This window comes from Dermacentor variabilis, chromosome 7 (genome assembly GCF_050947875.1).
Source record: "Dermacentor variabilis isolate Ectoservices chromosome 7, ASM5094787v1, whole genome shotgun sequence".
NCBI classification, from domain to species: Eukaryota; Metazoa; Arthropoda; class Arachnida; order Ixodida; family Ixodidae; genus Dermacentor; species Dermacentor variabilis.
In genome coordinates, this window is record NC_134574.1 from 138769518 (window position 1) to 138785238 (window position 15721).

At 46.3% G+C, this 15721-nt stretch overlaps 1 protein-coding gene across 2 annotated transcripts in view; it reads right to left on the reverse strand.

Moving 5' to 3' along the window:
* The window catches only part of LOC142587985 (thioredoxin domain-containing protein 9), a 33482-nt gene extending 18007 nt beyond the window's left edge, over nucleotides 1-15475 (reverse strand). The window contains exons 1-3 of one of the 2 annotated variants that reach the window (XM_075699394.1): nucleotides 15417-15475; nucleotides 14001-14121; nucleotides 7232-7485 (exon numbers count right to left, since the gene is read on the reverse strand). In XM_075699394.1, coding sequence (XP_075555509.1) covers nucleotides 7232-7485; nucleotides 14001-14121 — 375 coding nt within the window. In that variant the 5' untranslated portion in view covers nucleotides 15417-15475. Of the gene's footprint in view, nucleotides 1-7231; nucleotides 7486-14000; nucleotides 14122-15352 lie in introns of both variants that reach the window. The other variant, XM_075699393.1, reaches the window with a different exon arrangement.
* Between the last annotated feature and the right edge of the window lie 246 nt (nucleotides 15476-15721).

The window sequence follows — 15721 nt, forward strand, 5'->3', positions numbered from 1 at the left end:
ATTATGAAAAAGCATTTGATTCAGTAGAGATGCCGGCAATCAAAGAGGCATTGCGTAATAAAGGAGTACAGGCCACATACGTAAATACCTTGGAAAATATCTATAGAGATTCCACAGCCACCTTAATGCTACACAAAAAAAAGTAGGAAGATACCTATAAAGAAAGGGGTCAGACAAGGAGACACAATCTCCCCAGTGCTATTCACTCTTGCTTGGAAGAAGTATTCAAGCTATTAATTTGGGAAGGTTTAGGAATAAGGATCGACCGCGAATACTGCAGCAACCTTCGGTTTGCCAACGACATTGTTCTATTCAGCAACACTGCGGACGAGTTACAACAAATGATTGAGGACATTAACAGGGAGAGTGTAAGAGTGGGGTTGAAGATTAATATGCAGAAGACAAAGATAACGACAAATAACTGGGCAAGGGAACAAGAGTTCACGATCGCAAGTCAGCCTCTAGAGTCTTTGAAGGAGTATGTTTACCTTAGTCAACTAATCACAGGGAACCCTGACCATGAGAAGGAAATTCACAGAAGAATAAAAATGGGTCGGATCGCATACGGCAGACATTGTGAGCTCCTGACTGGGAGCTTACCGTTATCATTGAAAAGGAAGGTATACAATCGGTGCATTTTACTGGTGCTGACATATGGGGCAGAGACTTGGAGACTGGCAAAGAAGCTTGAGAATAAGTTAAGGACCGCACAAAGAGCGATGGAACGAAGAATGCTAGGCATAATTTTAAGACAGAAAGAGAGCGATTTGGATCAAAGAGCAAATGGGTATAGACGATATTCTAATAGATATTAAGAGAAAAAATGGTGCTTGGCAGGTCATGTAATGTGCACATTAGATAACCGTTGGATCATGAGGGTGACAGAATGGATACCAAGAGAAGGAAAGCGCAGTAGAGGATGGCAGAAGACTAGGTGGCGCGACAAAATTAGGAGACTTGCGGGTGCTAGTTAGAATCCGTTGGTGCAGGACAGGGGTAATCGGAGATCGCAGGGAGTGGCCTTCGTCCTGCAGTGGACATAAAATAGGCTGCAGCTGATGATGATGATGACCTTAAGAAACTGGCATTATGTAACGCATCATGCTTTCCGAGCTTCGAAGCCAATCACGAGGAACACAAAGGTGGAGTCGGTGCCAGTGCTGACAGCGGTGAATTCTTTCAGTGAAAAACACGGCACAGAATACCAAGTTGCTCAACAGCGAACGTTGAAGCAGCCAGGTTTAGTGTTGTCGCAGTGGTGGCTACGGCTGCCAGCGGTTCCGTGTGCAAGTGTGCCGGTTCAAGGCGGCGAGATAGTTAAAATGGCGGAGGTGTTGGCTTTGATTAATGCCGTTTCGGACCTACGGTCACAGCAAAAAGTCCGCAAAATTGGGCGGCAAAGTGTTCTCGCATCCAAAATTTCACACATTCTTATACATTGGCCCGACGGGGGTATGTGGTGGTACCGCGAAGCCGTACAAATCATAGGGCGTCCAGAAACACGGTCTTGACTGTACAGTGGCAACTCCTTCAGCCGACGACACGGCGTCACAAAGATAATTCGTTATGATTCCTCCCTGTTACTCGAGCCAGCATTGCCACCACTTTCATTCCCTTTCAATAAAATTACTGCAAATTTTCCCCTGATAGAAGCACAAATTCCCCGAGTTTTCCCTGAGTATTTCCAGACTACTCAAAATACCTGACAGTTCCAGGTTTTCCCAGTTGGTAGACACCCTGCTTCAAGATTAGTTTTTGTTTATTGCTGGGCAGTGAAATGTGGAAAAGTGCACATGAAGGCAAACTGATGGTATTTTTTTTTCTGGGAAAAACCACGCAAGTACTAAGAGTGCCAAGTGCTATGTTATACGATACGGACCATAAAAGCAGAAATAAGTGCAAAACCTTTTTAAAATGTCCCCAGGAAGAAAATGCAGGTCACTGTAGGGTGCTCCTACACGTTTAGCTAGAAAGTTGACCAGCAGGCAAATCCAGAGCTAGCTAGCAGCAAAAGCCAATACCGAAGCCTAAATGTGACTGAATGCAAAGCCACTTGCTTACCACCGTGCATGCCGCAGACTGAATACAGGTCAGTCGTCCTGATCTGGACCACTTATTTCAGATGCATGCAATAATGATTAATAAATGAACAAAAAGGAAAAGAAAAAGAGAGGGGAGCTTAACTTAAATATGGCAATATATCGGACGTCCAACTGAATGTCGTCAAGAATTAAAAATAATGAAGGGTTTCACGTGAATGACACTTATCATTGCGTTGATAGGCACTGTTTTTGCTATTGGCCTCGAGCACCAGCACTGGAAAAGCTGGCGCCACCGTCGGCGTGACGTGCTATGAGGGATCACGTGGACGTAGCGGCTGCGTCGGCTGCTGCGGGAGTGCCGAAGCCAGCTGAAAACAAGAGCTTAAATTCCCTCGTACGCTGCAGTCCTCATTTAGTGGCGAGATTTTCCCGCTTCTAGTGTCTACTTTAGAACGCTTGAAAGCACTACAATAGGTAGTGGCTGCCTTTGAAGGCGCGCAACATGGCAGGCTATTGCTCGGTGCCGCAGTGCCGGACGTACGCAATGTAGCCCAGTGTAAGCCTTATTCACATGTAGCCGCAGAACAAGAAGCTGTGTGAAGCTTGGCTCGCGAAACAAAACCGGCAAACAGCCATCGGCTACAACTCGGGTATGCAGCAAGCACAGACGCGAGGAAGATTTCTGTTACGGTGCCGGGTCTGCGATGTTAGGAAAACACGCACTGAGACGCTCGCCCAAGTCCGCAGCCCGACTAATGTCATGACGGTTTGGTCTATGAACTTGTCGATGCTATAGATACTGGCAAGTTCACTGCAGTGGAAAGGGAGTGGTAAGAAGCACATTAAAAGAAAGCATGGCATATGGTCATGTTTGTGTTATGAATTAATGCACTGGATTACAAAAAAAGAAGCAACGGGAAATCGCACGCTGGGAACACCGATAAACATAGAGTACACGCAACTCGAGAAATAATATTGAAACGTTCAAGAATTTAGAAGAAAAAAAAGATTGAATCATTGCGATGGCACATCACGGTCCCCGTAGGCGTCAAAGTCTCTACAATGAGATTATTTTTTAACAGCTCTGATAGTGCCCACGAAACAATGGTTGCTTGTATACTGTCAAATGCTCATATTCTGCGGCCTAAAGCTCATGGCACGGTGCGAAAATGCTCACGCGGCGAAAGCGAAACAGTGCGAGGACAAGCGTGCAGATGCGCAGTCGGTCGCTGCGAATCTGTGCAATCGCTGCATTGAGGCTTCATGCTATTACGCTCCATTTAGTTATACAAACACTATAAGAACATATTTCAGATAGTTTGCTCTCAGCGTTTACCTACCTTTCACGTAAGAAACCAGTTCGGGAGAATTCATTGCGGCGACCGCGTACAGTGGCGTTCCCCGTATGTATTCGGTAAAGAGATTGCATCTGTAAACGATTCTGTGCTTTCAGTTTGCCCAAGATTATTATTTGGACAGTAAAAAACTTCTCTCATTTCGAAAGTACTTACATAAATGTCCGGGAGAGCTCTCGCGTGGTGTTTTCAGTGAGCGCTGACAGCAAAACCTATGAGGAGTGTGCCGCGTGATCCCTCATACTACGCCAGCGAGGCACTTCCGATAGATGGAGGCTCCGTAGCTCCTCGCCGCCAATAGCATACAAATGGTGCCACAAAGCCCAAACAACAAATAGGGAGACATCCAGACAATCATTTGTCTTTCGTGTTCTCTGGAGTCATTTGAGAGTCATGACAAACCAGCTACCTGAGCATTATGTTTTGACCATGTTTGTTCTAGTCATGAGCATTTTTACAGTGAAGCTGTTAATCGGACTACAGAAGTTGTTGAAAACTTTAGATGTCAGTTTGCAAGGTTTCCTTAAGAAACTGCATAACTCACAAAGGTTACATTATGAGAAAATATGGCGGACAATAAGGGAAATATGCAGAACAGCCATTTTTGCATTTCATCTACATCGAAGAGTAAGAAAAGCAGAGATTCCATGTTTCCAGAAAATGATGGCCACTTTACAGGTGACACAAACCAAAAGTTTCAATTGTGCGGGTTAGCTGTGCGCTTTGAAATTATTTACTGAACACTCACTTTCACCCAAACTTTGTGCACTGAGAGGAATGCAGACACTTTCGCTAGGTCATCCTTGGTAAACGCTTTAAAACGTGTCTCGCGAATTCACAAGATACCGAATAACTGACATGGGCACCATCTAGCAGCAGCAAAAGCAGGAGTGTGGCAGCCACCATTTGCCGTCGCAATAGACGAGGTGCTCACGCGTGCCATGTCAATTATCTTCTACAGGTTTTGCGAGCACAAAGGAAGTCTATTCATGCTTCCAAAATTGTTCGTCGTATTCATAGAGTTTCTAAATAACTACCCTAGAGGAAAATGTGGCGCTAGTGTCTACGGGGGCTCTCATGAGCATTGCCTCGACCTACATGGGAATGATGGGAGGTACAGGCCTCAGATTGACTTCAATCTTTATAGACTAGTGACGTTTGCTTACGGCGCAGTAAACGAAGCTATACTCAAATATTATCGCGTAAAATCTGATTTTATTTGTGCAGTATGTTATATAATGTACAGTCACCGACTGATTTTTCGGACATGCCTGATATTTCGGACGTCTTCGTGGCACCGCCACGAGCCCTATAGAATCAACGTGTAAGGACATCTGCAGGTTCGGACGCTCGAACCCCCCGCCGTCCAATTTTCCAGACTTTTTGACGTGACGGAAGGTCCTTTGGCTCCTCGCGCAGCGCCCTTGCGAAGCAAATCGACACACAGCCGAAGCATATCGCCGCTTTGAACCACAACTAGCCGAATCTAGCTGTCACACACCGATTTGGTCTGGCCACGCTGGTTATGTTCATCGCCGCAAATGGCCGCACTTCCGCCTCCGGCGGAGTTTCCGGAGCGGCGCTATTTCGTTTGTTTACGCAGGCCACATTTTGGCTAGCGTGGTGTGTGGTTGTGCTGTTGTGTCATGTGTGCTCTGCGATGCTAGGCCTAGGTGCTTCGACGCTCGTCAGTGAACTCCACTGTTCGCAACTTGAGGATTTCGCTTGCCTTCGATGGCCCCCACTCCGTCTTCGTCATCCTCGCCGGTGGCATCGAAGCGCGGAAAGCAGTACCGTGCCCACGGAAATAACTTTTGAACAGTTTGCTGATGCTGACAACGAGCTCAACTTCTGCGCAGAACTGACTGATGAGGGAATAGTCCATCAGGTTGTGGGGGATTCAGAATGCTCCGATGTTGAAAATGAGGAGCCAATGCCTGCGCCGCCTACAAGCGCCGAGTTGACGCGAGCATTGTTGACTTTTTCATCGGTGTACAGTGCTGACATGACCCTTGCTCAGATCGAGGCGAATATAATCGCATGCAACCGGAACGCCGTCCAAACAACAATCAACAAGTTCTTCAAGCCACTGCAGCAATAACACTGGCTGCCCGACGATGCACATGTACATAATAAACCGGCAGTCGGCTGCATACAGAGTTTTTGAACGCCTCTTTTTATAGTGCCTTCATTGATGCTTTGGCAGGGTTTGTGAAGCCTGGTACTTCGCCCTTTACCTCTATATCCAAGAAAAAAAGAAAAAAGGTGTGTTTTCTTTGCATGCATTAATTTTTTCGGACTGCCCGAATTTTCGAACGCTTTTACTTTCCCTAGAGGGTCCGAAAAATCGGTCGTTGACTGTACTCAATTATTCGGTCTGCTTCGCGGCACCGCCATTCTCCCCGTAGACCATAATGTATAACAACTGCCAAAAGTTCGGACACCTTGCAACCTCTCGTCGGATTTTTCGGACACTCCTTGAGCCAACTCGATCGAGAGCACCACGCACCGACTGTGACCGGTGCATGGTTCGACTTTCTGAATGCCATTTTTGTTTTGAACGGAGCCTCCTTGCTGCCCCACGAAATGGCGCTACTGCAAATCCCCGCTCATCATCATCGTTTCTGCCTGGTTCGTAGCTACAGCAGTTCCGGTCTAAGCTTAGTACGCCATGTCAAGACAATCCAGCACCTGATTTGTTTCTTCGTGTACGACGCTGCGAGTAGGCCATGTTTTTCGTTTGTGCAACTGGTGTCAGCGTGACAGCGTGATGATGTTTGCTTTGTGTGCTGTGTCGAGGTTGCGGTGATGCAACGCAGCATACGGAAGCATTGCGTCAAGTGTCTAATGGCGCTGACAGTGTCCACGCAGACTGCGCTGGGGAACGCCAGCAAGCGGGTGCCGGGAGGCCTAGGATTTGTTGCCTTCTGATGTGCTCCCTACTGACGCGGGAGAAGAAAATGCAGGACTATTTCACGCAAAACTAAGCTAGTTTCATCAGTAAAGTGATGTTATATATGGTATGCGCTTTTGTGACGTCCAATTCTTTAGCAGGCTTATATCGAATTATGCCCTATATCGAACTGATAGGTGCTTTTTTGCAAGTTCGATATAGGCGGGTTTGAGTGGATACGATACGAGAAAGTGAAGATCACTGTAAACAATCTTTCTTGCAGAGTACTAGCCCAGAAGTAGGGTGGTGCAGTAAAAAACGTTGCATACACGATTTTTACAACAAGGCTTCTCTGTTGACAATTACCAGTTCTCTTGGGGGCAATCTCGAAAAGCAAAATCACAAAAGGCAATCTCGAAGGCCATGCTTTTGATTACTCAAGCACTGGAGAAGATTGGCCGGTGCCAGAAGTACGTCATGGTCATAAGGCATATTTTTGTTTTCACGTGCGTGTCTTAGCAGCGCAAGATAGTTTCTGCAGGCACTCTCTGGTTTGTGATGCTTTTCTCGCTCGAGCGAATGAATCGCGTGCACGATTCCATGTAAGTTGCCAGAGTTTGCAGAACAAGACATCCGATATGGCTTCACGTTGCTTCCAAGCAGACGACCCAGAGGTGACCCTGAAGTTCCCTATCTATGATTAAGTGATGGTTGCTGTCAGTGGAAGAAGCTTAAGAGGCAGTGATTTCAGATTGAAGTTTCTAGTTAAAATATGCACCGAGAGCCCAGTTTCTTTCTTTGTGCATGTGTATATAGCCACACTGGCCCCTCAAGTCTCCTTACATTGATGAGCTGAGACTAGTTGAACAACCATGTCACATTCCCTTTAGGACATTTTTTTCAGATCTTCGACATTTCGCTTTATCGCCAACTTTACGCACCCGGTCAACGCTGATTTTGCAGAACCGTGTCTCGACGTGTTTCTGAGCGAGGATGGCCAGGTGCTTGTCGACTATCTTGCAGCGGAAGGTGCTCTCACGAAAGAAGTGGACCACCACGTCTTCGCTGCCCTTGCACGCCTCAAAGAACTCGGGCTCGGATGTCAGTTCTGTGTACTCGCCGTGGCCCTTCTCGAGCCACTCCCGCTTCTTCTTCTCGTACTTTTTCATGGCGTCCAGGCGCTTTTGGCGCAGACCTGCAACCAATGCGTGCAAACCACTTCCGTTAGTGCTTCCTACAATGGCTTGATTTCAGTTTGAAATGGCAGGCGTGGAAAACAGATACAAGAGGAATGAAGATGCCAATGTAGACGAAGGAGAAGAATGACAAATTGCAAGCTTAAAAGGGTACTGACATGACACTTTCGACTATTTATTTCTGGCAATAAATGAAGGTCCTAGACCTCTAAACCATAGAAAACACAGCGACAAGTGTCGCAGCGACGCTAATAATTTATTATAAAACCTTTTCCACAGTCACTTTCGGTTTTGTTCCCAGAAGCAATAGTGTGTGGTGACGTCCTAACACAGTTTGCGGCAGCAAGACACTGTGATGTTCTGGCACTCGCTCCGGCTCGTTTTGGTGTCCGCTATGCTGCTACATTGACCCTCACAATGAGTAGCACTGTATGAGGAGACCGAGCAAGCCAGAGCAAGTGCCAAACGTGTCATTCTCCTGCTCTCATTTGACCACATACTGTGTTGTGATGTCACAACTGTGTCCTCCTGGGAAGAAAAGGCAAAATTGGCTCTAGAAATCTAATATATTAAATTAGTTATGCCATTCTGAGGCTTGCAATTGTTTTTCTAAGGTTTAGAAGCCTAGAACCTTCATTTAGAGCAAGAAAATAGTAAAAAATATCATGTTAGTGCCCCTTTAAACCGAGCGAAGTGACGAGGACAAAGACACACAAAGGACCAGCGCTGTACTATACAACAGAAATTCTTTTTTTCTTTCGAAAGCACCACATTTTTAAAGTGTCATCTTCTCACTTTTGGCAACGTATGACACTATTTATCACTGAATGCATGAACAAAAACATGTTCCTGTATAGAAGGAATCACTTGGCACTGTCCCATGACAAATATACACTAAACCCGACATACTACGGTAATACCCTATCAACAATGGGCAACTGTCACAGGATAACAATTCTGCTATGCTTCCATAAAACATAACAAGCCACTGCACACGTGTTTTGTTCTATGAATGAGTGTTCGATGAATGTGCCAGCAGAGTGCTGCCAGCCTGTGATTTCGTGCAATGTTCACTGCTGAATAATGGACAGTTTCATTTTACTGCTGTTGAGAAGATTCCACTCATAAAAGCAGCATGCATTCTATGAAATCAGAAGGTTTCAACGTTCTGCCGGCATGCTCATGAAATGCTGATAAGACCTGCTGCACCATGGTGCAGCGGTGAAAATAGATAAGCGTCAAAAGCATTAGGGAGAACATGTCATCTTGCTGACAAAGACATCACAGAAAGCAAACTTTTATGGTCCATCAGTGGTGCACTGCAGGCTTTTCCATTGGCTTACCAAGTGGTCATTCCCTGATCCCCACCCAGCATACAATATTGCAGTGCTAGCAATTGTTTAATTTTCATATTAAGAGCACCCCTAAGCAGGCGGTGCATGGCCTTAGCATTTAGCAGATACAACACAAATCCCAGACCACAACCTCCAAAGTTTTCAGCGTGCTGCGAGCATTGCCTAATGTCAGATGTCCTGCCGAGGAACTGCTCTGGTTTGAAATTTTTGCGTTCTGCATAATTTCAAGCGAGTGGTAATGCTGCTATTTTTTCCAGTTTCTATATCAAACATACCCACTTCTGTGCTCTTCTTGTGATGCATTTGCTGATATTTCAAACATTAAATTTTGTATGGAGGCTGCTCTATACATATTACACTATCTGAAACTGGGATCATTAAGTGGTCCAAAATTGCATTGAAGGTGGCTTTTGTAGAGAACAGACAATAGGCATGAAATCTTACCAGAAAGCTCACCATGACTATGTACTCCTGGTACTACTGCACAATGATCGGAGTCTGTCCACATGACCTTTTATTCCGATTGGGTTAGGTATCACTTCACAGCACACATTATGGGAGAGATGAGCTTAGTTGCAGTTTCACCACGTAATAACACAATCGTGGGGTCAGGCAAAAAGAAATTTAAAAAACGCCTTTGTGAGAATTTCACTTTTGTAAAATGGGAAAGCACAAACAAAGATTGCGCTGAAAAACAAGAGGTTACTGTCAGAATTCCATAAAGCCTACCTTGGCAAGCCCTGCCCGAGGTTTATCAAGAACCTTGATTGCCAACACGACAAACTGCGTTGGTCGGCTATGGCAGCACAGGCAAGCAGCGGCATTCTCAACCATTCACAGGGATACAATTTTTTCGAGTTCACGCGACTCGCCACTGAACACTGGCGTTTACGAGCAATATCATTCGTGCACATTGTCTTGGCAAGGCACCAGGAACATTGCTGCCAGCGCACGTGGCACACTGTCACCCATAGATGCTCACATGTCTGGTACCGAGCAAAATCTCAGAAGAGTGATCGTATCTCAGAAAGTGATCAACGACGGACAGGGGCATCTTCCAGCAAATTCCCTGGCAAAGCCAAATTGTTATGCTGTGTTTGCTGGGCGGTACCAAAACCAGCATGCTTGAATCAGGGGCTATATTCTCGGCCTCCGACTTTCGGTTCTCAATCACGGCTAGAAGCTTGGCAGCCTGTGGACTTTTTTGTGTTCGCTGCACTTATTAATGTCATTAGCATTCTTTGGGAACTTCATTTGCTTGTGGAATGTATGACGCACGTCCGCATCTAGCCTCTTTCACGCCAAGTTGGACCACCGGATAGGTGCAACTGGGTGGATGGCCAGATGGAGAAGCACAAGAGGCAAGAAGTGAAGAATTTAAATCAAAGGAGTCTGTTACAGAGAAGCGATAGAGTCAGCAACAAAACAGCGGAGTGTGGGGAAAGAAGTGAACAGAATGAGATCAGAGCATGCATTGGAAGAAGAGGGCTGGTCTAAATGAAGATGAGAAGATGTTGGCCACAGCAAATCGAAGAGTTCGGCTATGCAGAAGTGAAGAATTTGACCATACGGTGCGTGTTGCCACATTGCTAATTGCATTAACATTGGCATTGATCACGAGATGGGTCCTACCGGAATTCTTTTTTTCTCCGCACACCACACGTAAACTCCAATGCATGCTGAGCAACAGATTATGCATGCACTACACTATACAAACGCTAGAGGCATTACACGCAGTATGCAAATTGTCCTCACTTGTCAGCGTAGGTAGATGGCGGTTTGGCCGTGCCATTTGTAACGGGCAGTCAACAAACAAGATGGCAACCACGATGTGGTTTCAGCATTTGCAATCACTTCCAGCACTTGGCTGTTTTTGTAAACAAGAATGGTGGCGGCCATTGAAGCATGCTACGGTGACAATTTACACAACTTAGATTGTGCGGAAAAAGCATTTGGAAATTTCTTCGACTCTGTTAGTGTTACATGGGTAGCTAACATGGGGACTAACGTTCGGACAAACTTCATTATTGCGGGACTGCAGTTTAGAGATGTTTCGTTGTCGAGCGATCAAATGCGTTGAATCAAATGGGGGGGGGGGAACAAAAATAGCATTTCACATTGTCTCAGGCTTTCATTGTCACGGAGTTCGACTGTCTCAATTATTTAGATCCTGTCTTCTTAGATGAGATTCTCTCTCTGAGATGTGATTGCACTGCACGTTGCAACATTGCTGCCACTGTTACCTAAAGCCCCTCCATACACATTTCCGCCGATCAGCTTAAGCGCCGCCAACCTACACTCCTCCTTTGCGTGCCTCTCTCGCTTGTCCCTTGAGCTTCCGGCATCAGGCAGAACTTACGTCATCCCAGTTTTTGGTCCTGAGTGGAAGCGATGTCATTGGCCATTTGTTAAAGCTGAAGAGGGGTGTAAGTGTGCAACTGCACTTCAAGGGAAATTGTGGACGCAGAAGTATCGGAAAGGAAGACTCTGCCAGAGAGAATTGAGGAAGCTTAACTAGTTTGAGCAATGAACCAGGGGACGGTGGTGCACATCAAAGGTCGGTGCTACTTAGCAAAAGTGGTGGTGGCATGTGGATGCAGGGGCTTTACTGTTAAGACAGAAGCAAAATAAAAAAAAAGTTGTATGCAGTAGAGTAAGTGCATTTCAGAGCAGAAAGTTGTGGGAATGGCTGAGAACTGTGAACTGGGGCCGTATGCTGTAGCGGTTCGCTTTTGGACCGGTTCGGTCTGGCTGTTGCCATTGGTCGGCGCTTCGTTGTCGTCATCCCTGGTGGGCGGGACGACAAATTTTGTTGACGTCAGACAGGTTGTCAATCATCTGGAAAGGGACCGGTTCCCTGCTAAGAGAGGAACTGCAGAGAAGTGGTTCGCTCGAGGGTCGCGCGCAGTGGTGAGCATGATGTCGAGGGTTGCTAGGGCAACCATGGCTGCCGGCTAATCTCGCGCCAGCTGACGAGCCGGCACCTAGACGAGACGAGACAGAGACGGCAATGGCAGCTGCTTTGGTTGTGCTGCTGGCGAGCGCCGAAAGACAACGACGCGACGAGAGACAACAACGCGACGCGTTCAGCATGGCTGAAGAAGAGTTTCGAAGGCATTTTAGGCTCTCCAAAGACATAGTGAGACGTCTTTGCGATGAGCTGGAAGAACATCTCGGACCTCAAAGATTTCATGGTGTCGACACTACGATGGAAGTGCTGTGCGCGCTGTGTTTTTTTGCCACCGGGAGCTTTCAACAGTGCGTCGGGAATGAAGAAGCGATTGCACTGTCGCAGCCTTCGGTCAGCCGGATCATTACAGCCGTCGCCAAGGCCATTACGGCTGTGGGCAAAGAAAAAGGATGGGTTAGATTCCCACCCACGGCGCAACAGAAAGCTGCCGTCGGTTGCTGGCCCAACACACACGACGCCTTTGCTAGGTAGGGGTGCTCCTCGACAAATGAAACGAGTATTTCGCGCTGCCTCGCTGAAACATGAGGACCCAGCCGCCTGTCCATGTGCGACGACATAGTTTCAGTTTCGGCGCGCGAACAAGTCCAAAACGTAAACAAAGCGAGGCAAGTTGTTTGCATAACGTATGGCACACCGCCTAGCGACTAAATAAGAAAACGACACAAATAAAATTACAACTCCCAGTAGCTGTCTGCACCGCAAGCTCACATTTATTACTGAAAATTATATTTGCAAGTGTTCTATACAAACCAATATTTTTTTATCAAACCAGCAACATCCTTCAATTGCTATACCGTCCCCTAAGTACAAACAAAAATGACGACGTGATCTTCCAGCAAACCGCCGCTCGTTGATTGGTTCCCCTCATGCCGCCCCGTTCCACTCTTTCTCTGAGCGACGTAATCCAGACGTAACAGCCAGACCGAACTGGTTCCAAAGCAAACCGCTACAGAATACGGCTCCTGAAGCAGATTCTGCACCAGATGAGCCAGCGTATGTCTAAAGCTCGATTGCGGAGCAACAGCGAAGTGAAGAATGCCCACTGGGCCACCTGTGTGCATAGAGGAAGGCATGAACTTGCTCGCAAGGATGACCTCGCACGAGTTCCAATGCACTCTGGTGCGATCCTTAAGTTTACAACTGAAGTTTACGGAGTGATAGCACACATATCTTTAAAAGGAAAGGTGTGTCCACTAGAAGCTTAATGCACGACAAATGCTGCAATTGCTTATAACCTGAAACAACTAGTGATGCACCTTCTTGTGACAGAATTTGTGAATGTGTCCCCTGTGCAAGTGAAAGCTGGGACACTAAATAACTGTTCTTTCCGAACAGTAGGCTTCAGAACAATGAATGCCTTGTAATAAGGCAGCCACAGATTGTAGCATCACTAGTATGGCCAGTTCAGTTGGGTGTGTCATTCTCAGTGTTCCATTAGGCAGCATTGACAGCTGTATCAGGCTAGGCTGGTGCACACCACTAAGCATTGCTGTATAACATGCCAAATCTAAAAAGCAGCATAACTTTCGTAACTGACTAGAATGCTCAACGACCATATGACAAGCTGTTGTGTTTTCTTCCTTGCAGACGCCAGTGTTAGGTACAAACTAATTCTCAGACAGAAACTGAAAAGGCCTGCCACAGCACCTTGAAGGCTTTGCAGCAAATAAACTTATTCTTAGTTATTTCTGGTACTATTGTAGTAAAGGTAAACATCCTAGAGGGAAAGAGCTACACAGATGAAGCAGATGATGTTAAGAAATATGCACACAAGCACATTATCAATATCAGTTACGCACAGCATTAGCTCACTAATTAAATTTCTTTATCAACACATGAATTATCTGAAACTATAGCACAGCACTAACAGTTACAGAATGCATCATTCAACAACGCTGTTCTAAAATCGGTGCAGTCAACTAACACAGGCTTAAATAAAGCGGTATTACTTAAACTACTGTTGCCGGCAGGCCATTTCAATCCCTGCAAGTTCTAAGTAAAAGGTTCTAGGTCATCAACTTATTAAATGCCAGATTTTAATGCAGCCGCGAAAACGGAGCTTCGGGATCTCGGGCGTCCTTGCGACGTCTACCACTTGTGCGGGAAATGACTGTGAGGTGCCCATGTCTCACTCTTAGCAACTAGAGAGTGGGAAACCACTGAAACGATGCTGTGATATGCTACGCACCTTCAAGGTCCTCATCGGCCATTTTGTCGAGTTTCTCAATCTCCGCATCTATTTGCTCTTCAATCACTTTGGATACCTCCAAGACATTCCTGGCCACAGCCGCCTGGATGTTGACAGCCATCTGTGGACAGTAAGAGGAACAAGAACGTCAAGGGTGTGCACGTGTTCTCGCAGCGGGAACCCGAAGTGATACAGCACGACTTCAAAACACTTCTAGTTCTCCTCCGACACATCTGTGCCCCATCAAGTGCACAAAATTGGCGCATGTTATCATTCTTCAGTGATTGACATGGGCACAATAGAAACTGGGCCAAGGATAATGCAAACTAAATAATAACGATAATAATCGTAAGCAAACAAAACAGAGGTAGAAAGAAAAAGAAAAGAGACATCAGACATCGACCTGCTTTAGCTGTTATCTCGAGGTAGACATTACAACATTTGCGTCACACGGCAGACGCTTGACAGGGCACACCATCCTCACTTTGGAGTGATACTAGCTGCACACAACTACGAACAAAGCAAACACAAGAATGTCAGCATGCAGCCGGCGACCAGGTAAACAACAAATAACCACAACTGCTGCTAGAAAATGTTCTGTTTTTAGCAGCGAGATATGGACAGAGTGCTCTCCCCTGAGGCAGTGCGCGGCGTTACCGACGCATGAAAAGCAACGACGATGTCAACCACAACGAAAGAAATTGGCACAGGCAATGCTCGCCAGACGTGCGATCACTGCAACGGCTTTACCCATACCGGTGTCACAGGGGGACACCTTCGATCGCGTTCGAGCCCGATACGGGTCAATTTTTTCGATGACGATTGGCTCTCTCCCTCACCGAGCGCAAAGGGGCCAATCGCGCTTGAGAAATTCATTCCCGTGGGGCTCGATCACGTTTAGTTTGCTGCATTATAAACATCACGCTGGAAGGAGTTCCCAGACAGAACCACAAAGCAACCGTTATGAAAGTTATACCTGAAGCTGGAGCTAACGTATTAATGAGACGCTGTCTACGAGGATGCACGGGGACATATTTAATAGTACTGGGAAAAAAAAAAAAAACGCATATATTTGAGACCGTACTTGTTTCAGTAAACAGACACGGGTCGGACTTGCGACCTACCGCTCAATTAACAAGCGAACAATCATACACGCGTGCACCGCAACCATCGGGACAAATAAGGGCATAATTTTCAACTTTTCTCCTCGACTACGCATCGCATTGGGCGTGGGCGACACACGTTTGGCGGCTGACAGGTGCCTGAAGAAACGATCTGCCAATAGAAACGACGGAAATATGCTGCTAGCAATTGCAACACGATAGCGAGTAAATAGCGAAACTTGGCCTTACCTTGAGACAGTAGACGCAAAGCAAGCACAATCAATTAAATAGAGTTGAGAATTGAGACGCTCACACTGAACTTCGCACGTAATTCTCGCGGCGGCGGCAGCGGCGGTCAATAAACTTGTCTACGGATGGCTCAGTGGCTATCGACGCTGGGGCGCCGTTGTGGCTAGCAAGATTTATCTTCATTGCGCATTTTAATGATTTAGAGGCAAATACAAAAATAAATAAAGAAAAAAGCACTGCTTCTTACATTGTATACAGCTGATACGTTTTTATTGTGCGTTTATACCTTGATAATTTTTGTTTTCTTTTGTTAAGCGGTCTCCAAATTCCATGCCTTTGGGCATAGAGCTTCTCACTACATGGGTGACG